This window comes from Microtus pennsylvanicus, chromosome 4 (assembly GCF_037038515.1).
Source record: "Microtus pennsylvanicus isolate mMicPen1 chromosome 4, mMicPen1.hap1, whole genome shotgun sequence".
Taxonomy (NCBI): domain Eukaryota; kingdom Metazoa; phylum Chordata; class Mammalia; order Rodentia; family Cricetidae; genus Microtus; species Microtus pennsylvanicus.
The window spans coordinates 109,687,280-109,709,998 of NC_134582.1; the positions used below are offsets into that span (position 1 = coordinate 109,687,280).

General features: G+C 41.3%; 1 protein-coding gene across 2 annotated transcripts in view; it reads left to right on the forward strand.

Annotated features, from left to right (window-relative positions):
• Nucleotides 1–22,719, forward strand: part of Pou6f2 (POU class 6 homeobox 2) — a 361,642-nt gene that overhangs the window by 101,794 nt on the left and 237,129 nt on the right. For both annotated transcript variants that reach the window (XM_075970147.1, XM_075970145.1), the window contains exons 2-3: nt 15,762–15,853; nt 18,789–19,017. In XM_075970147.1, the coding sequence (XP_075826262.1) occupies nt 15,762–15,853; nt 18,789–19,017 (321 nt within the window). The remainder of the gene's footprint in view (nt 1–15,761; nt 15,854–18,788; nt 19,018–22,719) is intronic.

A 22,719-nucleotide genomic window follows, 5' to 3' on the forward strand; every position in this document is an offset into this window, starting at 1 on the left:
GCTGTAATATGTAACCAGAACAAACAGAGGACACAGGAAAGGTGGAGAAAAGTTAGATATATAAGCAAGAAAAAGTGAGTTATTGATTTTATTGACTGGTCTGTTAACTTCTGACATTGCAATAAAGTCTTATTTATTTGTATACAGAAGACTCAATTACATAGATACATATCATTTTAACAACTGGGTTATTTACAGGAGAATTGTGGCTTCATAAATAATACAGAGCTGGAATTTCTCAAGCTGATGTTTATCCATTGTTACCTAAGGAAGTGATGGCTCTGGGGCAGCTCAGTGCAGAGTCATTAGGAAGCACCACAATAGCAGGGATGGGGGTTGCCCTGCAAAGAATCCCAGCCTAATCACACCCAGGTGGAAGCTGTTGAACTGCTCTCTCCCTGCCATAGCATGACAGCCAGCAAACAGCCAGAAGCACAAAGGGGCAAAGGCCCCAGTCTTTCAGTTTCACTTAGGTCATCCATTCCTAGAGGACTGCATTTCAGACGTGTGTGTGTGTGTGTGTGTGTGTGTGTGTGTGTGTGTGTGTGTGTGTGTGTTTGTTTGTTTAAGGGTTCAAGGTTCATGTATTTTGGGGAATCGTGTGTGCAAGTGCACATGCAGGTGTTTGCGTGTGTGTGTGTGTGCGCGCGCACGTGCGCTAGATCACAGTCTTCTGGTGTTTTTCCTTCGTAGCCATCCTCCTTGTTTTTGGAGATAGGGCTTCTCACATGGCCCTGGAACATGGTAATTCACCTAGGCTGGCTGGTCAGTAGCCCCAGGTAGCCAACTGAATCCACTTCTCCAGCACTGAGGTTACAAGTGTGGACCATGACACCCAGTTCTTTACATGTGTGCTAGGGATGAAACTCGGGTCCTCATGCTTCACTGCAAGCATGCTAGTGACTAATCCATCCAGCTCCCAGCATCTTTGCTTATACAGTCTTAAGAGTAGAATCAAGTACTTCCCAAATTGTCTTTTCATAGAATGAATCAATTAAGTAAACTGCTTTAAAAGATAACTTATGAGTTGGGGGCAGGGCAGGATTTTTAAACAGATAGCATCAACCTCTATTAAAGCTCATCCTTATTTAGAGGAACACACACACACAAGGTTGTTGGAAATGAAGAGGGCCGTTTTGGTCCTGCCTTGTTTTGTGCGTTCCCTAGAGATCACTTGGGGCCAGTTCTGTAGTTTCTGTTTTTTGTACTAGTTCAATGAGTAGCTTCCTTGCTAGGCTGGACACCCAGCAACCATATTTGGTATTCATTCAGAAAGCATTTGTTGAGAATTCATCAAGCGGTTGAGGAGTGTAATATGTGAAGTGTTTGTGTGTCCTTCTTATCTTGTATAACACCCTTCACCTAGTGAACACTGCAAAAAAATGTAGAATGGGTGAACAAATGAGTAATCAGTTTTCAGATGAGGAGGTTTACAGTTGGTCGCAGGTTTGGGACTCAGAAGCTCTGAGAATAGTCCCCTGCAGGATCAGGGAAGTATGTTTAAGTAATTGACGGTGGCAAGAAACTAGAAACAAAACCCAGGCTGTGTTCAGGTTCTGAAAATCGTCTGCAGCTTAGGTACCCTAGTCCTCCCCTACCCAGCCCTTGTTTATGAATGTGGTTCTTGTGTTAGAATCCAGCTGCACCTCTGCCTGGGCTTATGTTACACACAGATCTGAGTTCTGTGGATGCACAGCAGCTCCACCCCAGACCACGTACAGATTCCTCTGTACCAGTTGAACAATTTTCACAACAGGTATCACTGCTAGTCATTTCCAGGCAAATTCTCCCTTCCACGTTACAAAACCCAGGTTCTCCCATTCTGTTTTCACCCTAGCTCATGTAGGAGCAACTCTGTCTATCCTGGGCTCCACTAATCCTGTCTTGAAGAGTTGAGTCCTCTAGTTGCCTTGCATCCACAGAGGCCTCCGGAGTTGCTGGGCAGGCTTCTGGCTTGGCTCCATCCACTGCTGTCTTCACAGGACGCTGCCACAAGCTTTGGCCCTATTCACTCCTAGGTCTTGACAATGCTTGAGTTTCAGGGCCTCAGCCATATCAGATAGCTGCTGCCTGGTGTATTTGGCCTCCTTTGTTCTGGAGCCTGGGTGCTTGGAACTCCTTCCACATGCTGGGCAAAGGCATCGTTATCTTCCTCCCCAGATCAACTTAAAGAAAGTTCACATTTGCTGAAGGTTTCATCTGTGCCAGAATCTGTGATCATGCTATTTATTCATGTGGATTAGTGGGTTTAATCCTTGCCCCAGAAGGCAGGTACTGTTTTTAGTTCAGTTTTGCAGATGACAAAACTGAGCTAGAAAGATTAAGCAACGTGCTTGCAATCACACACCTGGTAATTCCACTTCAGAGTGGTCTCCCCCTCCTGAGGCACTAATGCTCTTGTGGACCCTTGCCTGGGCTGGCCTGTGTCACTACAACAGATGCAAACAAGCTGCATCTCTGCCTGCCTGCTCCTCCCAAGCCCTTATGGATTTTATCTCTGGAAATAGGGCCTGAAGGTGAGGCGTCAGGCGCACCTCACTCTGTGGCATTGTTGACAGGCCATCTTGGTCACCAGCATGCTGATGGGCAGGAGACAGGACAGAGCAAAGACATGCTTGTGATATGTGTGGGTACCCATGAGCGCCTCTGAGATAAGCCGTGAGTAACGGGGTGGAGTGGGAGAATGGCGAACAGCTACGAGGGAGCGGAGGCAGGGCAGAGGTGATTTAAATGAGGGCTAACAGAGCATGAGTCGTTTGTGCAAATTCAGTAAGTCGAGGAAGAAAGGAGCCCTGCGGGAAATCCACTGGTGAAAATGCTAATCAGCTCCAAGGACTGCAGATGCTGAGTTGAACATCAGAGACCTCTCCCTTGTTCGGGCTCCCCGAATTTCTTCCCAAACATCCACCTTCATTCTTGGGTATTGGTGGGGAACTTGTTTGACTTAACCGGTTCCTCTAAAGGGCCCCGCGCTAGAGAGACTCTCCTGTGGTCATAGTGCTCTCCAACGCCTGTCCCATTACCAAAATCTTGTACGATGGGACCATGTGCGTCAAGTTGTTATAGCAACATTCCAGTAACACTTATGGGGCTCTGGCCACATCAGTGCAGGGCACGGTACTGAGATCAATTTAAATCTCACAGTCACACTGGGGATGCTATTGTGCCCTCTTTACAACTGAAGAAACAATATAAGGTTAATTAAATATAAGGCTAATTAACTTTCCTAAAGTTCTACAGGCAACTCACTTTGTTATTGAATGTGGGGCTCACGTCCGGTGGGTGCCTCAGGCCTAATGTGGCCATCTGTTCTCAAAAGGTCCATAACATGTAGAGAACAGAAAAAGAGATTTATTCAGTGTGCCACATTGGGAAGAGGGACAGAGACCAGTGAATCTCCAGCTTCATCTTTGGCGTTTGGGTCAGACTGAAGTGTAGACAGACGGGAGTGTGCATCTGAACAGTGCTGGTTGAAGTACAGCCCCGCTCATCATTGCCCATCGTTGTCCCACCGTTATCTGGCTTCAGCCTCATCCTTAAAATACTCTGTCCAGTTGTTTGAATGGTGTGAAATCTCTTTCTGGGAGACAAGTTTCCCCTCTGGCTGGTGCCCATCTCTTCTCCAATATGAAATTCCTGGGGAAATACCCATTTCTTTGGGGTCCATTGTTCTATTCATCTGATAGATTTACAGACTAAAGGGTTTCTTTAGAATACTTTCATTTCTGCCAGGCCAGTTATGGTGTGAAACTAAGATAAAAACATAAACCAGTTCAACTCTACCCTATTTTGTTAATTTATTTATTTTGGGGGGCAGGCACATGCTATGGTGTTCATGTGGGGGTCAGCAGACACCTTAAAGGAGTTGGGTCTCTCCTTCCACTTTATACGTCAAGGTGTGTGCTAACTGGCTTTACCTGTTGAGACACCTCACAGGACTCTTTTAAAATTATTATTATTATTTGTGTGTGTGTGTGTGTGTGTGTGTGTGTGTGTGTGTGTGTGTGCGCACACACACACACACACACAGGAGAGGGCAGTAAAGAAGCTGCTGACATGATATAGGGGGGAAGGCTTTTGTTGTGAGTAAGGAAGATAAAATATCCAGAAGCATCTGGAAGAATCCAGAGCAGAGACAAAGAAATGCAGAGTGCACATAGTCAGGGCTCTCTGTGAGACACGTGAGAGAGCGTAGCAGGGGAAACAGGGACAATAAGAGACAGAGAAGAGAGCAATAGAGAGAGTAGGGGGTGGACGAATCATGTAGACTAGAAGGAGGATGAGAAGCTGGGGGAGGGAAGAGCCAGAAGGCTAGCTTGGATTTTGATATACTGATAGGCATCACAGGTATCCAGATGGCCCTTCTGTCACAGGTAAGAGAAATAGCTCCTTTAAGCTGATAGGAACCTGTTTCACAAGTTCCTGAGGAATGCTGGTGGCTTTTATCTATAGAAATTCTTCTATAGTCAATTTCTGGATGTTTGAACTTCTTGAGACCTAACACATGTGTGCGTTTCTTTTAAACAGTGTCTTAGTAGGTAGTCTAGGCTGCCCCAAATATCATGGTCTCCCTTCCTAGCTTCCCAAGTGCTAGCATAAAAAGTTTGTGCCATCATGTCTAGCTTTAGATTGGGTTTTACAAACACTTATTCTCTTGAGGTGGTTCTAGTTCTGGGTCATGTGGATGGTTTCAGAATTTTGCAGAGTCTGATTTTCTGAAGTCAGTGCACCAGGCTGTCCCATGCTGCCTTTATTGCTAAACAATTTACAACGTCTGGTCTTGCCATCTGAAGATTCTGTTCCAATAGCATGGCCTGTTGGCCAGAATGTTATCTAGAGTCACACAGGTCCACTCTGCACCCGAATGAGAGGTGGCCTTCCAGGAAATGCTCTTTGCTACCAATGTCTCTTGCTGGACAAAATTTATACAGAGAGGATTGTCCATCTCTTTAATCTCATTTTTGGGCCCTCAAAATACAACTTGTTTTCTTCCACTGAGAAAGGGAAGATGGCCCTTGACAATCAGGCTGGAGAACAGAGCTCACAGCAAGCACTGATGCCGTCCTAAGGACCCAGGACGACTTCATAAAATTTCCTGTAGGCAGGGCCATGCTGACTATTGTGGATTAGGTTAAATCTGAAACACTCAGTAACCATAAAAACAAGTGCAGCATCTGAACCAAAATGGCTTGAAGGAGTGCTATAATCTTACCAATAACGGCTCCAAATTTGTTCAGTCTTTCTTACCTTCTAAGGAATTATTAAAGTATTCAATCCGAAGTTCCCCCACGTCTATCACTTTCTGAGAAGCTTTGACACCCCCTACCCTGCACCAACTTTGTGATAGTTCTTGCACATGTTGACTTGAAAGCGCCTAGAAAGTTGACGAGATTCTAACTCGGATCCCAGCTCCTCCTCTTTTCTCCCTCCTTTTGCACAAAAGAAAACTGAAACAGCAACACTGACTGTAAGCTGGGGATCTGAGTTATTTACATTCTCCGGGCTTTAATTCTCATGCTCTGTGTTGGACTGAAGATATGGAATTTTCAGCCATATACCAGACACGCTCTGAGCCATTTTTTCTTTCCCTGACCCCTTATGTCAACTCATTTCTTCTACATGCACTGTGCTACCCAATTGTCATTTTCCACTCAGATTACATGTAAATTTCCAGTTTATTCTATCACCTATTCTATGTGTCATAATTTATTGATATGTGGAAGTCAGTGAGTAATGAGTACGAAAATATTTTATTTACACTTATATTGGCAGATTTTCTTCCTTGCACTCATTCTCAGGTGACACCTTACAGGGAACAGTTGAGGATGAGCTGGTATGTGTCTTAGAGTCAGGTGTATGCCAGGGTTTCTTAGTGCATCACACAATATTCATTAGTTTGACATTAATAACATCTTAAGTATCATATACAATTTAGGTGTGTTCCTATTATTGCCCCCTTTGTATTTAGGAGTTAGATCTACTTCTTATTATAATTCCAACACTAGAGTTCTAAACAGAAAGGTGAACTCAGTAAATGGATTTTTAAAACATCTTAACATAGACTGTGTAAGTTACAAGTTGAATCAATGATGGTTTTTTTTTTTTGGTGTCTTTATATAAGATAACCAGTGACATACACCCCAATATGGCAACATAGCAAATGGAAATTGCTACACATCAGATGTTTTTCTGTAATGGAGAAAATATAGTGATAAAAATAATCTGAACAAATTCTCTCCACAGAGCTTTTGTTTCATTTAAGTGGAACAAAAGCTACAGAAGAGGAGGACAATAAAATGATGCTTTGCTAAAAGGATAAGGAATACGACCCCACTCTATTAGGGAAGCACACCATGAATGCATTCCAGTGAATAGCATCATTTTGCAATCACTAATTTTTCAATTACAGTGATGCTAAGAAATAAATAGGCTAAGGGAGAGAAAAATGATCAGAAGATACCTGAATTGGACTAGTCCTTTGGCTGGTTTTAGTTGTTTTTAAGCAAGCAACTCTTGGGTAAAAATAGAATCTAAAAACAGTTTCCTGATTGGGCAAGGATGGACATTTTCAGACTCGAGAAATGCCGAGTGTTATTGGGAAGGCAATGTTTCATTACCCCATCTCTAGAGGTATTAGAGATTCATTCCTGGTGTGGTGTGCAGCATCCTTCTCTTCCAGCTGTGTTCTGTTGTGCTGTTAGAGAGACTCTATTACAGTAACGGGCTGCTAACTAGGTGTATGCTACAGTTTCGTGCCATGTGATTCCTCTGGGGTATTTCTTCCTGTCCGTGAGTCCTAAATGACCCGACTTTCACCAGTCCTGAGCCACATGCAAGCGTGGCTGCAAATGCCACCCTTTAGGAGCATCTGAGAAGAAATGCAGTTTTATTTCCTCTTTAAGGGTTTTTAATTTTTTATACTTCTCCTTTTTTTTTAAGTGGCACCATGGCTACTTTTGTAGGGAATGTGACATTCTGAGAGAAAAATAACGGAAATGAATGAGCCAGATTCTTCCCGGATCTTCACAAATAGCAGGACAAAGATACGAACACAGAGGAGAAAGTGGTCAGAAAATTTTTCATAAATCACAGATCTTTGGTCCTGTTGTGATTTGTGAAGGGCAAATATACGTCTTTTTAAGAACTTGGGCAGCTCCTCCTGCTGGCAGTCTCTTGACTGGTGTCTTGATGTGGTTCTCACTGGGGTGAGGACCAGAGGGGCTCTAATTAGACCCATCCTCTGGAACCCTCCTCTTAACCACTCTTCTCTGCCTCTCGCCCTTCTGAGCCCTGTGGGGGGGGGGTCTTAAAAATCTATCAAAATGTATGATCAGTGTTAGGATTCTTAAGTACATCTATGCTTTAAATACCACTCTTTTTTTTTTGTTTAAAAAAAAGAAAGGTTAGAAAAAGGAGGGAGAGACTCAGAATGGGTGAGTGCGGGAAGCCCAGCGTTATAAACTCAGAAGCAGTTTCTCTTTTTTGTGCCATGTGTAAAAATTGTCTGAGGCATTTTTCCAAATGTAGAGCCGACTTATGCAGAGTCTGAGCCTTGGATTTGGGAAACAGAAGTGAACTCTTCTCACGAGTCCCAGCTAACTCCTATGCTGCTGGTCATGGGCTCAGGCCTTGACCATGAAGCCTGAAAATGCAGCTATCCTTTTAGTTAAAGACGAGTGGACATTTATTACTTAGGTATGCAGCCAAATAAAAGGAAAAATTAGGACACAAGAGTGTTACCCAATTTTTAATATTCTCCATTAGTTTGACTATCCTGTGAAACTCCAAAATCTAGGCAAGTGATTGGTCTGTGACTGCTGGACCACCTGCCCATGGAAGTCATAAAAGCAAACACTGAACGGAGAACCACGAGTTCTTTGTTGGAGGTCTCTGGGATCTTATACCATGTCCATTATCAGAAGTGACTGCACCCAGAGGCCAACATTTCAATTGAAGTAATGATGCATTCTGTTATAGTTTGTGCAACTATCAGACCTTAGGCAGTGTCTGGAGGTCTTAGAGAAGCAAGAAATGATGGGAACACCATAGTAACGTCAGGCTGGGCTGGGAGATTAGTCTTGCCATCATCATACGATCATCATATAACTAGCCCCATTTGACCTCATGTCCCTTTCAGGCTTTGCTTCCCAGGTATCCACGTGAGACTAGGTTAAGACTCAACAAACTGAACATAAATGTTTTCTTTGGAAAGGTTATACCCAGTCAATTCATTATCAGCATTGTTAATGTTAGCCAATAGAAAACAAAATAATATTTTATCTAGAGCTTAATTTTCCACCAAATGTAACTGGTGATAACAGCCTATAAGTGACAAGTTGATATTTTCTATAGATTTCATTCTTTCGGGAGATAAAAATTTGCTCAAATTGCTCTGTAGACATGAGCATTCTTTGGACTTAAACATAGATAGAAAAGGTTTCCCTGATTTATGATTAAAAATTAGCAACTCCAAATGTTTTAGAAACTGAGTGAGTGGAAACATTGAGGGCAGCGGACCTATAAAATCTTTCAGTTTCGGTGAAGTCATGTTAGGTTGTATCTTAAAAGCCCTAATAATTTGCCTTTTGATATGTGTCTTATTGTTAAATTCAGTGGAGCCGGTGTAGAGAGACTTGGAAGCCTGTGGCCGTGAGACCTCTGCCCCCTCCCTGCCATAGTGGCTTTTTCATCCTTCCTTCTGATCTTAAGGGGCGTGGGCTCAAGTGGCAAAGTTAAATATTTCTCAGAGTATTCCCACCACCACTGATCAGGTGAGTGGTGCATACCCTGAGGAGATTGCAAGCTTTGAGTATGTCCCCCTCTAGAAGGTTGAGGCTGTGGTTCAAGGGACAAGGGAATTGACTACCCAGGCCCAGGTCAGGGACCTGCATTTCTGCAGATTTTTCTTTGCACCAAGCACCACAGCTTGTGTAGCTGAGCCTTTCATAGAGTCGGGCACAGATGAACCATGCTACAGATAAACAGAAAGATACTGGATGCACAGGCCTGCCTCATCTGTACATCGCCGGAGTGCCACCATCAAGAAGAAACACCAGATGCCATGCCAGTGTGTTGAGGGTGACCTGAACAATGAGTGACCTTGCCATTTCTTTGGAGATACGTGTCATATGAGCAAGGCTTTCTGGATTTCAAAGACCTTTTTAAAATCACACCACTTCCAAGTGGCTCAAAATCTGTGATTAAATTGCTCCATCCTTTTTAAGAATATCAGCTTGCTCCAGAGTTTCTAATACCAACTGTATGTGGACATCCACATATGTACATCGAGCACTCACGACTCAGCCCAGAGCGGGCCTGCAGGATATCAGGAGATGGCTGTCTTCACCAGGAAGGTCTGCCACTCTCCAGGAGACAGCACTACCCAAGGGCCTTGCCTACCCCCAAGTTCTTTATCCGCTAATAGCGTGCCATAGAAGTTTGTTAGCATTTGTTAGCAATTGTTGGCTCTCTCTCATTGCTCTTCACCAAGTACAGTCATTGGTCTGGATCAAAGGAGTTGGTCTATGCTTTTAATAGATAGATATGAAAACAAATGATAAAATGTGTCTCCAACTTAAGGAAAATTTGATAAATTATAAGAAAAAGAATCTTTAAAATCTCTGTAGAGTGCAAACTAAATCCACATGTAAAACTGGCTGAGTCACTGAACAAAGTCATCAGTTGGTAATCAAGTCCACGTAAGGGATCTGTGGAGAGTATTTGTTCTTTACCTAAATATCCCACACCTCCCTTTGACTTTCGTGTATATATGCAGCCTTAAAATAAAGGTCATTTATTTTAGACCCTAAACTCAAAAAAAGCTGAGTTTACTTTCCACAGGTCATGTGAGTCACGACCAGTAAAAAGAAATCCATTTTTTTTTTACATTAACACCATCAGATATTCTTATTCTCTGAGCTTCTTGCAAAAGCACACAAATCCATGTGGATTGATGAATGTGGAATTTAAGATGCCTTTTATAGAGTTAGCCTTATTACTTTAGAGTCTCAAATTTCACCAGCAGTGTGTAGAGTTCTGTACACAAGCATGTGTGTGTCCAGTGTCACAAAGAGATCCCATCCAATGATAAAAAGTGTCTAACAGTGGCAGTGGCTCCACAAAGGGTTTTCTATAGACACTTCCAACACTTCCGCTCCCTTTCCGGCATTCAGTAATCTTGAAGAAATTGAAAGAAGGGGAAGTTTCATCTAGACAGGCCTTCTGCCCTGCTTAGCTTGGGTTCATCTGCTCAACATGAAATAGTGATGCACTCAACTGCCTATCTTATGATAAGTAACCTGGGCATCCCTCAGCTACTGGTGGAAGAACAATGGGTAAGAACGGTATGAGATACCAGAAGGAGATGGCACGTCCCTGTGACCTTCATGTGATTATGTTTGTGCTAATGCGTGGAGGAGAGACCCCCACATTCAGACTTCTGAGGAACCCAATTCATTAAAAATGCATTGGTCCTTAACAAGGGAACTTTCTGTTCTGTCCGTCAGAGCAGTCTGATTGAGGTCCCTTTTTTTCTCAGTCCCATATCACTGCAGCCACCACTGTGTCCTCTTTACAAAAACAGTGTGGCAAGGCTCCAGAAAGGAGTTCCCCCTCATAGGATGAAAGGAACTCCCGTGGAGGAGTCTCCTTCACAAAGGGAGGCAAATTCAAATCTAGACTGCAGCATGCATTTGCTATATTGGAGTTGCTAAGCTAAGAGATGCTAAGCCTGGCTGTCTGTGTTAAAAGCTGTGACAATGAAAAGAAGTAAAAAGGAATTTGAAAAACAACAACCTTACTGTGAGGAATCCAGTTAGAACCATCAGTGACACCCTGAACTGTGAGCTTGGCTGGACCTAGATGGCAGAGTGTGGGAGGCTGGACCCCCACTATCACACACATACACCACACATTCATGTATTCTCTCTCTCTCTCTCTCTCTCTCTCTCTCTCTCTCTCTCTCTCTCTCTCTGTGTGTGTGTGTGTGTGTGTGTGTGTGTGTGTGTGTGTGTGTGTGTTCCTCCTCCTTTTTCTTTCAAACAGGAACAGGCAGGCAGCATTAGGAGTCACAGATCTGAGATCTGGTGGGAAAGGAGGGCTTGAAAGGAGGAGGATCTCTGACACAGATCCTTGATTTCACATTCCACACTGAGACCCTTTTCCACTTGGTTTCCCCTCCATGAATTACCTGTGAACAGAAAGGCAATTATAGAATGTGTGTCTTTGGTTCTTCTCCTTTCTGAGCTGGCAATCTCAATCTGATTAAGATCAGAGGACATCCAGGGCGAGGAAGCTGGGAAGGCAAGAGGAATCATGCTGCTCACGACCCAAGGGCTATACACAAAGTCGGTGTTATATGATGACTTGAGAGGTGTGTGGTGATGATGCCAATGGTGTACAATCACACAAGTGGCATTGATGGTTCAAGTCATGTATGTTTTCCCAGGGCAAAGGAAGCTTAAACTCTACCGCACAGCAGTGAAGCCACCATTATTTATCCCCCACCGTCTGTGATCCTTGTGAAGTTTAAGAAATGCCCCTACAAATACCATCTTCCACTCTCTGTCCCTAGGTTCCTGTGGGCTGTGAAATGATTCAGGAGGCTCCAATAATTATTCACAGATTTAAGTGGGGCGGCACTTGTGTAAGCCATGGTCTATGAGAGAATTTAGAAGCTACTTGCTAGACTCTTGGCACCACATTTTCTGAGTGTGTTGGCATGGACTAGCAGCCTATAAAGAGACTCCCATATCATCAGCATCTCATCTATAGATTTTTTTAAAAATGCCAATTGTGGGTTGCAACTATTTGGGAAACAATTTTATTTAAGTATGTATAGACTTTTTCTTGTCACAAGTGTTTAAACAATGCAGTATAACAATTACATAGCCATGCCCATTGCATTTAGCATTCTGAGCAATTTAGAGGCGAATTAAATGAATGAGAGAGGATATATAGGTTACATGCAAATGTTAAGCAGATTTAGATAAAAGACTTGAATGCCCTCAGATTTTGGTATGCACAGGGTCTGAGAAACAGCTCTCTGCACACTGAGGGAAGACTATTGTAAACATCACGTTTTGTAAGTTCTGAGAGACTCAAATATGCAGCTCCATTTCCGACATTGATCGTATGGCACACAGTACATAGTGAAGTATGTACACAGTACATAGCCAAGTACCCGTAGCTTATCTATATTTCTGAACTATATACACATAGAGATTAGAATATGTGTCAGTTGGCTTTGATGGGTGAATATTAAAAGCAAATTGAATGGTATGAAATATTACTTTAAGTACAAACCTTATTAAAGTACAATAACCAACAGATGAAGTAGTTATACAGCAAGCATTCAGAGCTTACAATGAACTTACATGTATATTATCTCATATGGCACTCACGGCAGCCAGCTTGTGAAGGAAGTTATTCCTGACTTTCATAAGAGAAAGCTGATGAATAAGCAATTTGAAGACAATTCCAAGTCCACGTTCCTAGTGAGGTGGCAGATCTAAATGTAAACGTGGCCAAGGTTAAGATGTAAGAAACCTTGCCTTTAATATTTTTTACCAAACGACTTCCTATATCTGCTCCAGTCAGCTTTCTGTGACTGTGGCGTAGTGCCTGACGGGGACGAGCCCTTCGGTCAATGGTCTGTTTGAGGCCACAGAAAGGCAGCATATGATGGAGAGGACCCCTTGGATACCAGAGTTATGGTGGCCAGAAAGCAAAGAAAGCATGAGGAAGGGACCAGCATCTCACTCTTCTTTTCAAAAGCATGTCCACTGTGGTTCTGCTTCCTTCTGCTAGTCTCTCCTACCTACAGTTCTATCACTCCCTCATCTTATCACAGGCTGGCAGTAAGGCTTTTAACACACGGGCTGTAGGGACCTTCTACATCCATGTCGTAGCAATCTGTCATTTGGGATTGAGATAGAGTTTGTCAATAACTTCATAATTTAAAGATATTTCCAAGATTTATGCTAAACAGAAGGAAGTAATCAAATGAGTGTCAATGTGTATCTTAAGCCGAACCTCTACTTGTAGTCACTAAGTGTGAATGAAATGTCCTGGCCTGAGAGCTCACAGTCAAAGGGGACCATGAGCAAAAAGGATGAAGGCATAAGAGGATGGGATAGAAGAAAAGGAAGTGACGCACGGTGAATATGATCAAACCGTGTTACATTTTTAGAAACACATTACACAACATTTTTTCTACATGTACTAGTTGCTGACAAAAACATAAAGGTGTTAAAGCACATGCCATTCATCACACAGTTGAAGTCAGAGGGCTCCAATGGTGTACTATGTTTTCCAGGCTCCTGGTCAACTATAATATTTATGTTTCCTTATCTTTGCCATGGAAATGCCTAACCTCAAATTCTTTGCTATCATACAGTAAGTGCTGCTTCAAATCTCTAAAACCTTTAGCCAAAGCCTTTTATTCATTCTGACTGCTGGATTCCCCTCTGGCTCCAGCAAGGCCCCTGTACAGGAACTGCCTTCCAAGCAAGCAGATTACTTTCTGGCCCTACAAGGTTAAGCGCGATACATGTGTTTGGGGAAAATGGAGATGCACGTTAAGAGGAAACATTACTTTTTGATCCAGGCGGGAAAGCATACATAATCTCCTCTAGAGCCTGTGAAAGACTTCATTTTACACATGAAATTGTGTGGAATTGCCCCAGACTGCGTTGAACATGGTTTTTGAGCATAGCCACTCTCAGAACAAGTTGCTGAGCACCAGTTAGGGCCTCAGAGCACCAAAGAATAAATATAAGCAAATGTAATCTGTATGGAATTGTAGAGAATAAACATACACTGCTGTTGGCACAGTGCCTGCATGGGACCAGTCCTCCCTCAGCCTTACAGTGGGATGTGTTAAGAACAGAGTCAAAAATAGACTCTGAACACATGAAGAAAATATGATGCAAAGGGGCCCATCTTGCTGTAGAAAATTCTGATGTCAAGTGTATATTTAATTGTTTAAAAAGGGACTTTTAGATTTTTCTGTACATTATAAAACTTTCTTTTCTGGCATAAAAATCCAGGCCTGAGAAGCTGAAGGAAGCAACCACATTTTTTCTAAGCAGTGAATTCTTAGTCATTTGCAAATTAGCCTAATCTTAATATTTGATCAAAAGCATTATTTGGGGGCTGAATGGAGACCATGAGATTATACTATATAAGATGCTGCCTAGCTTAACATGCCCTGGTTTTCAAGCATAATAAACTACACATAAAAAATTCAGGGGAAAGCTCCTTTGTATACACGGGGATTGCTGGTATCTTCTGATGGATCATCTTATTCTTGTTATTAAATGACAGTGATCATTAAAATGCCAAACATATCTCGACAGAATTTGGTTTATAAAATGTCAGCAAGTCTGTGTTTTTATTAGTTTGTTCCAAATCAATTTAGAAATTTCAATAGACTGCTTGTAAGTATTCCCTAAGCAATGTCCATTCCTGACTTTCTGCACAAAAAAAATATTACAAATTAATCAGATTTTCAGATTTCTGCATAATGGCTTTGCACGTTTATTGCTTAATCCTATTATAAAATGCTGTTATGATTGACACATCACTGTGGAAATAGAAGTCAATTGAATAATATGTAGCAGTCAATTTTATTTGTAGCTTAATGTGCTGAAGTATTTTTTCCACATTTCCATTATTTATAAGTCTGTCCCTTTGGAGACGATATAGAAGAATTTGTTTTAAATGAGCCAATAATACCTTCTTTAAAATTTATAAGCATGACAGAATCATATCTTTTTTCATTGGTTGGCCTCAGCATGCCAGTAAACAGAGCCTGAAATGTCTTTCACTTGCTATTCATAGGACAAACACCAGGAAAGTAGATCTTGTTAAGGTTTGCTTAGAACTGGATTTCAACCACCCCAATAGAAAACTCCAAGAAAACAAAAGCCCCCAACAGGGACACTTTCAAAAATTGCAGTTTTATTTTTATTCAAGTATTTATCTTGTTTTTTTTACTCAAGTATTTATTGTTTCTACCATTATCTGAACCACTTTGGTTTGTCCGAAAATGAAGCACAAATACATGCAGACAATGCCCAAAAGCTTTAGAGATTTGTTGTCAGGGTGCTTGAAATGCAACAGGATCTCAGCACAGGAATACAGCTAGTTCAGTGCCTACCGTAGTGGGTCTCTGTGATTGATGCGAGACATTTCTCTTTTGCTCCACACCCAGAAAACTCGCCTAAGGGGACCCATATTCCTTTTAGGACATTGTGGAAGGGAGCATTAGAAAGGGCTGTGGTTCATAGGAGTCCATCCAAGGCCAGCTTGAAGAGATGGCCTAAGGGAACAGAACAGAGGGAAGAATCTCTACCAGGGAACAATATAAGAGAGATGGTCAAATCTGAGACTGTACTTTGGCTTTGAACAACTGATTTGTCTATTATTCATTTAAGCATAACAGACACATTCACACACATGCCCCAAAACATGTGCACATACACACAGTGAACTAGAGTCTGCTTTCCAAACCGATATCTAATGTAAGTCTTTTGGCATATATATAAAAGAATACCTTTCCCTATTGTCTTTCTTTCTTTTCTATCTCCTGATGACTTTGGCCATCCTGAATGTACTATAGCATCATCTTTGCCCTAACTGGAACTACTGAAAATCCACTCTTTTATAAGCATCTATTCCTCAGTATTCGGTGATATCTCAGAAATATACTGTTCCCAGGCTGCTGTTAATACTAAGGAAGCTTTTCTTTTGAATTCTAGGGGCCAGAGGAAACACAGTACTATCAGACCCAGGAACTCCTGACCAGCACCAGGCCAGTCAGACCCACCCCCCATTTCCAGTTGGGCCGCAGGTCAGTATCTCTCAACTGCTTTCCATTAGGCTCCATTTAGGATGGTTTCACCATATAAATAACCAAATAAATAATAATGAGTTAAGTCCAATTAACTCCAACAGAGCAAAGATGGTGATAAATTTTTGTATGAAAAGCTATATGACTACATTACTTATTAAATACTCTCAAGAAAATATGTGTTTGTAAAAGTCTCTTCTTAAAGGAAAGGTTGGTTTTAATCATGTGGAAATGTTTTTTTTTTCCTTTAAAACCTACTATATCTAGGCTGTTGGTTACCATGCAGTTTTTTTTAAGTAAAACTTTAATGACTGGAGTGTGAAGAAAATTAAGTTATTTCAACCTTACTATAGCCATTTTTGAAATACAAGATGTGATTTAATATAAAAAAGTTAATGCAATTTTAATGCAAGTTCAGCTTATTGGGTTTGACAATACTGTACATCACACATAGCTCTTGCATTAATAAAGAAATACATTCATTATTTTTTAAAGTCCAATATTTGTTTTTTGCAGCCTGGTGTGGGTTATATGGAGATGTAGAACACAATTATAAAAGGCTAGGCTTTCTTTAACCTCTGCCATCTACTGTGAAACTTTCAGAGTTCATCTTGCTTTTAGGGAGAGAAATGCCTGTGCCTTTCTCTCCCCATTGCTGCCATTGTTGTCCCAGGAAATTAATCACGTTCAGTATAAGGAGGGCTTGCCCAAGTGTAAAGCTTGACTCAATTACATCACTCTTATTCTAGTTGCCATGAAATCTTCCAGTGGCCTCAGATCCTATCACCCATCTCAGAGCCCACACAGCTCCAGACATGAAGACTGGGCAGTGTCTATTTGGGAGACCAAAACCTAGATAGAGGTCATAGACATGAGTCATTGGCTTCTATGTGTCATACCCTCATAATGACATTCTTCTTACCTCATAAGTTCATACGTGTAAGTCCTTCTGTACATGTGTGTTCACAGATGTTCCTAGAAGCCCATGAGCTCCAAACTGGTCTAACACTCTAAGTTAGGTAATTAGAATGACGAACTCAAGACAGTGAAGAAGCATAGCTCTGTGACAACCTGGAGCAGGTACATCCTATACTAAGCCCCAAATCCAGTCTTAAAATTTTGCATGTCAAGTCTCCAAACCTGTGGACAGTCTGAGAGCTACTCCATGTTTCCCTTGAAGCTTTGCACTGGTCGGCCACAATATCTTACCCCTAGGAACCTTAGAACCAAGCTACAATTTCATTATTATTCCCTAAGTCTGATGTTTTTTTTCTGCCAAGTAACTTTGTGTATTTTAAAGGAGGGAGCAAAGTTATTACTATAAGTTCAATAAAGTGAGCAAATACATTGGGAGCCCAGTACCTCTCAAGAGCTTCTTTTGAAAAATTGAGATGGTACTCTAGAGAGATAGCCCACTCTTACCCCCATTCTTCAAATGAAACAGCCCCCTTTCTCTGACTCTGTCCCTTGTGTAGACTCTGGAACAGTCTATCTGGTCTTAAACTTGACCTCTCCATGCATGAGACAGGGAACTTCCAGGAAGTTATGAAACTCTCTGAGTCTCATTGGTAGGATAATTGGAACGTAGGGTCTGGTGATTATAATCTGCCTTTATATCATGTACATATTTAAATACCTGTTTTATGTTTCATCAAAAAGAAAGTCAATCCTAGATAGAGTTTAATATTTAATCATGTAGAGAAAAAATGTGGGATTATGTTTAACTCCACAACTCTCAAAAGGGTGTAGAGAAAATCCTGGATTAAAGACCCTAAGATTAAATGACTTACGCTGCCATTTAGCCTGGCCAGAACCACAATCTTAGTATAGAACTCCAGTGAGAACCCCACCCCAGCACTTAACCAAGTTTTCTGCTCTAATGCTGCCTTTTACACCAAACCATGATTATTCAATCAAGAGTGGACATAAACATGTGTTTTAATAATAACATCTTAATTGAGTGAAGAATATGAAAGAATTAACAGAAAAAAATTTAGTATTGTATCTTCGAGTATAAGTATTTGGTTTTCTATTACGTTTTATGTCTTGACATCTCTCTCTCACACATATATATGTATATACACACACACATATATTACCATCTCAATAGTAACCACTTGTCTGTTTAGAAACTATTCAATTTTTTTTCATATCAGGAACATATTTTTAAGTTTCCGAAATAGATACCAAAACGATCCATATTAATGAATACACAAGCACCTCTCCGGGCTTAGCACTATAATATGAACAGCTTCACCATTTATGTAACTTGAAGTATATTGCATAATTTCATACATTTATCTCTTTTCCACTTGAATTCTATCTTGAAACTCTATCCTAAGAGTATATTCTGAGTCAAATAAGGATGAATATATTTGCCGCTCTTGAGATGTATGTGTTTCCAAATTGCTTTCCCAAGGATTATGCCCGCAATCAGGCCCTCCAGCCACAGAAGTGTGTGACAGCATTACTAAAGACCTCCTAGCATCCAGAAAATCTTTGACACTATTTTTGTTAATGTAATACTTGAAACCAGTGTGTTATTACTATTTTTGAACCAAAAATAGAATAAAACCCCTACCAAAATCAGTGAATTCTTTCTGTAACAACATAGAAAAAATTAGCTGAGCGCTATAAATATGTGAGAATTGGGACCAAATGAAAACTCAGTCGAATTTGCAGTATGTAAAGACATTGGGTTTCTTTAAAAGGTGTTTAAGCATCACGGAGGCTGTTAAAAATTTGAAAGTTTTCAAAGGTATAAATGAAACATAATGTCAAACTATTCTTTCCTCCTCCCAGTCTTCTTTTCTGGGATGGAGTATGCTTCTTTGCTGTTTGAGAAGCCTTCTGGTTAGATATAATGGAGGCACTGTGCTTTAAAAACCATGTGTTGTTCTGCTGGAAAGTGAGCCAGGTTTCTCCTGTTTTGCAGCCTCTTCTGACAGCACAGCAGCTTGCCTCTGCTGTGGCCGGGGTGATGCCGGGAGGCCCCCCAGCCCTCAACCAGCCCATCCTCATCCCCTTCAACATGGCAGGACAACTAGGTGGTCAGCAAGGCCTGGTCCTCACGCTGCCCACAGCGAATCTCACAAACATCCAAGGGCTGGTAGCAGCAGCTGCAGCTGGAGGCATCATGACTCTGCCATTGCAAAATCTACAAGGTAACATCATGCCCAGGTGCTGTGCAGTGTTACACTCGTTCTTCTCTGAAATGGACAGAAAGTCCCCTGAAGGGAGAGTGCAGCATAGGGATGTTTCTATCATAAAGGGCATGAAAGGCCTCTGCGGAAAGCAACATTTACAGCTAGCTGTTTATGAACGCTGAGCTTACTTAAGCTGTGGTTTTATCAACCCTCATTTCCTCTCATGAACAGCAACTTTTCAGGTCCTCCGGTACTTAAAAGCAATCATGACGGGGCACACCGTCATTTAAATGTGAAACTGTAGCATTGTTATTTGAAGACACAGTTATAATCTGGCAAGGTATTCAATTTGGCCACATGCAAGAAAAGGTTGGGTGTTCCTTGTATCTGAGCTAAGTGGTTGGGACACCACAAATACAAAAGGTCATATGGCATTATTAATTTAATGATTATTTTGCTACTACTTAGGCTTTAGATGTAAGTATTAAAACACAGACTGTATTATTTCAGCTTTTTTGGTAGAAGCAAGACCTGGTAGAAGGGAGAAGTTTTTCTTTAGAATTTGAAATTTTTAGCTATTCTTAAAAATCTTGGTAAGAACAACACTGGTTGTTGTTAGAGAAAGAATAATTATCGTGAGAAATGTTCTGAATAAGAATATAGTGTCTGATACCAAAGAAAGAAAGAAAAAGAAAGAAAGAAAGAAAGAAAGAACGAAAGAAAGAAAGAAAGAAAGGGAAAGAAAGATCCAACTATTTACTTTGGGATACTTAAAGCAGTTGACAATCCTTATTTATATAAATGTAAGGATATTTTTGTTTTATTACAGAATGAAGGTTTGTCTGGGTAAGTCCTCAGAATAACAATTGAAAGTACTTTTTAAATTGGTCAGATGTTAGATGCTTATATGGTTTTTTAAAAATTGGTTAGAACATCCGTTCACACACTGAAGAACAACTAAGAACTAAAGAATCTTGTTCCTTGGGACCTCTTTGCAGCCTGTGTTCTGATATTTCACCCATTGTGGCTACTTCTTAACTTTCAGTTTCATGTTTAAAACAAAGTCTCCCTTATACCGTTAAATTGTGCCAAGAACTTGGCCATTCATAAATCATGCATGCTCAGGATACACTAATGCATGAACTTTGCTTGTTTCAAATTTGAGTGCCTGGGAAGTGGGGAACTTGAGATTAAGCAAATAAAGCAGGAATACACAAGGTGAAAGCCGAAGCAACAAAGTGTAGGGCCAGGCTTCTTAATGTAGGTGGATGATGAAATCTTAATGAAGAAACGGGCATTATCAAAATGCAACCTTCCATTTGGAACATGTGTGCTTATGGGAATATTGAATATTATAAATAAACATCAGCTCGCCGAACTCCTGGGCTGTGAATTAATTCTGCTTGGTTAAGATGGACTACAAAGTCAGAGTGGAAAAAAGGAAGTTTTTTGTACTTTCACTGTTAGTCAGTGTTGTTGGGATTTTTCGTACCTCTTATTCTAGGGTTTCAAAGTCAGCGCTGGCCGGTGTGCAGCAAGGCCGTCTCCGCTTTGTTTTCAATGTGAAGTATGGGCTTGTGCTTTGGGCCTTGACTTCTTGGCACTGGTGCTTTCACATCAAACCTGTGTCTGTGCCCAGGGTAAGGGCAGCAGAAGCGTTAACTCCTTTCGTCCCTTGGTTCCCATGGCAAATGTTCCAAACAATATTGCCTTCAGAAGCATATCTGTGTTCTCAACTAAGCTCGTGTCAGCCACAGAACCGTGAACAAATATTTTTTGCTTTGAAGTCATCTTTAAAACTTCAGTGATTAAGAGGTGATGAGATTATTAATGTGAAACTCTCCATCAGGAAGTCAGCTGACTGTGGGAAACTTCCCTCATTGGTCTTAACATCAAGCCCCTCCTTTGACATCTTCTCCCTTGAGGTCCAAATCAACACCAGAGAAGGAAGTTCTACTTTTGGTTTCTTTAGGCATTTCTGACCCTTCCATATCCTCTCAACACCCAGACCTTACTAACCAAAGATATAACCCTCCTGGTTTACTAGCAACTGGGATATTTCCAAAGAAATAGTATCTTCAGTGTTAAAAATCAAAAAATTTCCAGGAAAACAGAAAGATTTAGTTGCCCAATAATAAGTCTGAGGATGATAAGGATAATAAGCAGAAAGTTTATCTCCAAGGTGACCAAGATCAATGTGCATTACTTGAAGAGCAAAGTCAGATGTCACCTTGCAAGCCAGTCCATCAGATTCAGCCCAAGGCTGATCTCAATACCTTTAGGTGACCTTCTATAGCAGGGGCTCTCAACCTGTGGGTAGCAACCCCTTTGGCAAACCTCTATTTCCAAAAATCTTTGTATTATGATTCACAACAGTAGCAACATTACAGTTACAAAGTAGCAGCAAAAATAATTTTATGATTGGGGAGATCACCACAACATGAGGAACTGTATTAAAGGGTTTCAGCATTAGGAAAGTTGAGAACCCTGGTTCTAGTCTGTGATGATCCTTAGGCAATGCTTTGGGTGGTGAAGCTTCCTGAGTTATACTGAATTGGAGAAGGGCATGTCACATGGGAAAGTGTAGTAATAAGGAGCGGCGGTGGGGCTATGTCCCCAAAACCCCAGCCGCCTGCCCTGCCCGGCTAGCTTATGCCCCGAAATAATTACACAGACACTGTATTCATTTAAACACTGCTTGGCCCTTAGCTCTATCTAGCCTCTTCTAGGCTAATTCTCACATATTAATTTAGCCCATTTCTAATCATCTGTGTAGCGCCCCTAGGTGCGCTTACCGGGAAGATTCTAGCCTAAGTCCATCCTGAGTCGGAGCTGGGGCATGGCGTCTCTCTGAAGTGTCTGCTCTGGAGAGGAGAGCTGGGGAGTCTGACTTCACTTCCTCTTCCTCCCAGCGTTCTGTTCTGTTTACTCCTCCCACCTATCTCCTAACCAATGAGATGGGCCAAAGCAGTTTCTTTTAATTTAACCAATGACCTTCCTCCATCAGGAAAGTGAACAGATGGCTGGTAGAAAAAAAATCATCTCTAAAGGTTCAGTCTACTTTGAGATGGAATGACCGTTCTAGATGTCCTCAATTCATACATAATTTTTCTCAAAAGTTGTGGTCCTGCTGATGAACACAACAGAATAATCTGTACACACATTTATATAGTCAAAAGTTAGCAAAAAGGACAGAAGGCTGGTCTCCTTGCAGAACCCACTCCTCATACAATAAACATGCTAACTTCAGCCCAACGTTTCCACCTTTTTTGGGGGGCGGGTAGGGTGTTTATTTTGCTAGTTTATTTTGAGATAGGGTTTCTTTGTGTAGCCTTGGCTGTCTCAGAACTAGCCCTTTAGACTAGATTGGCCTTGAACTCATGAGATCTGCCTGCCTCTGCCTCCTGAGTACCAAGATTACAGGCGTGCATCACCACCACCTGGCTGATTTTCAGTCTTTTAAAATGATTGATAAGTCTGTTCATCTGTAATAGACATCCCACTTTCTCAATGATTTTGAGTAGTGAAAGTTGGAGGGAGGCTTTTAATTGTAACACACCTAATCCTAATCATATATTATACGTAGAGCCGGTTAGTTCCCTTTTTCCTCTTGTAGAGTATTATGTTTTTAATTCATGGTTTAACTTAGCCTGCAAGAATTTTGTCTGATGATCTTCCAGATTTCTTGTCCAATCCTCCCTCTGCCTGTTCTTATAATTT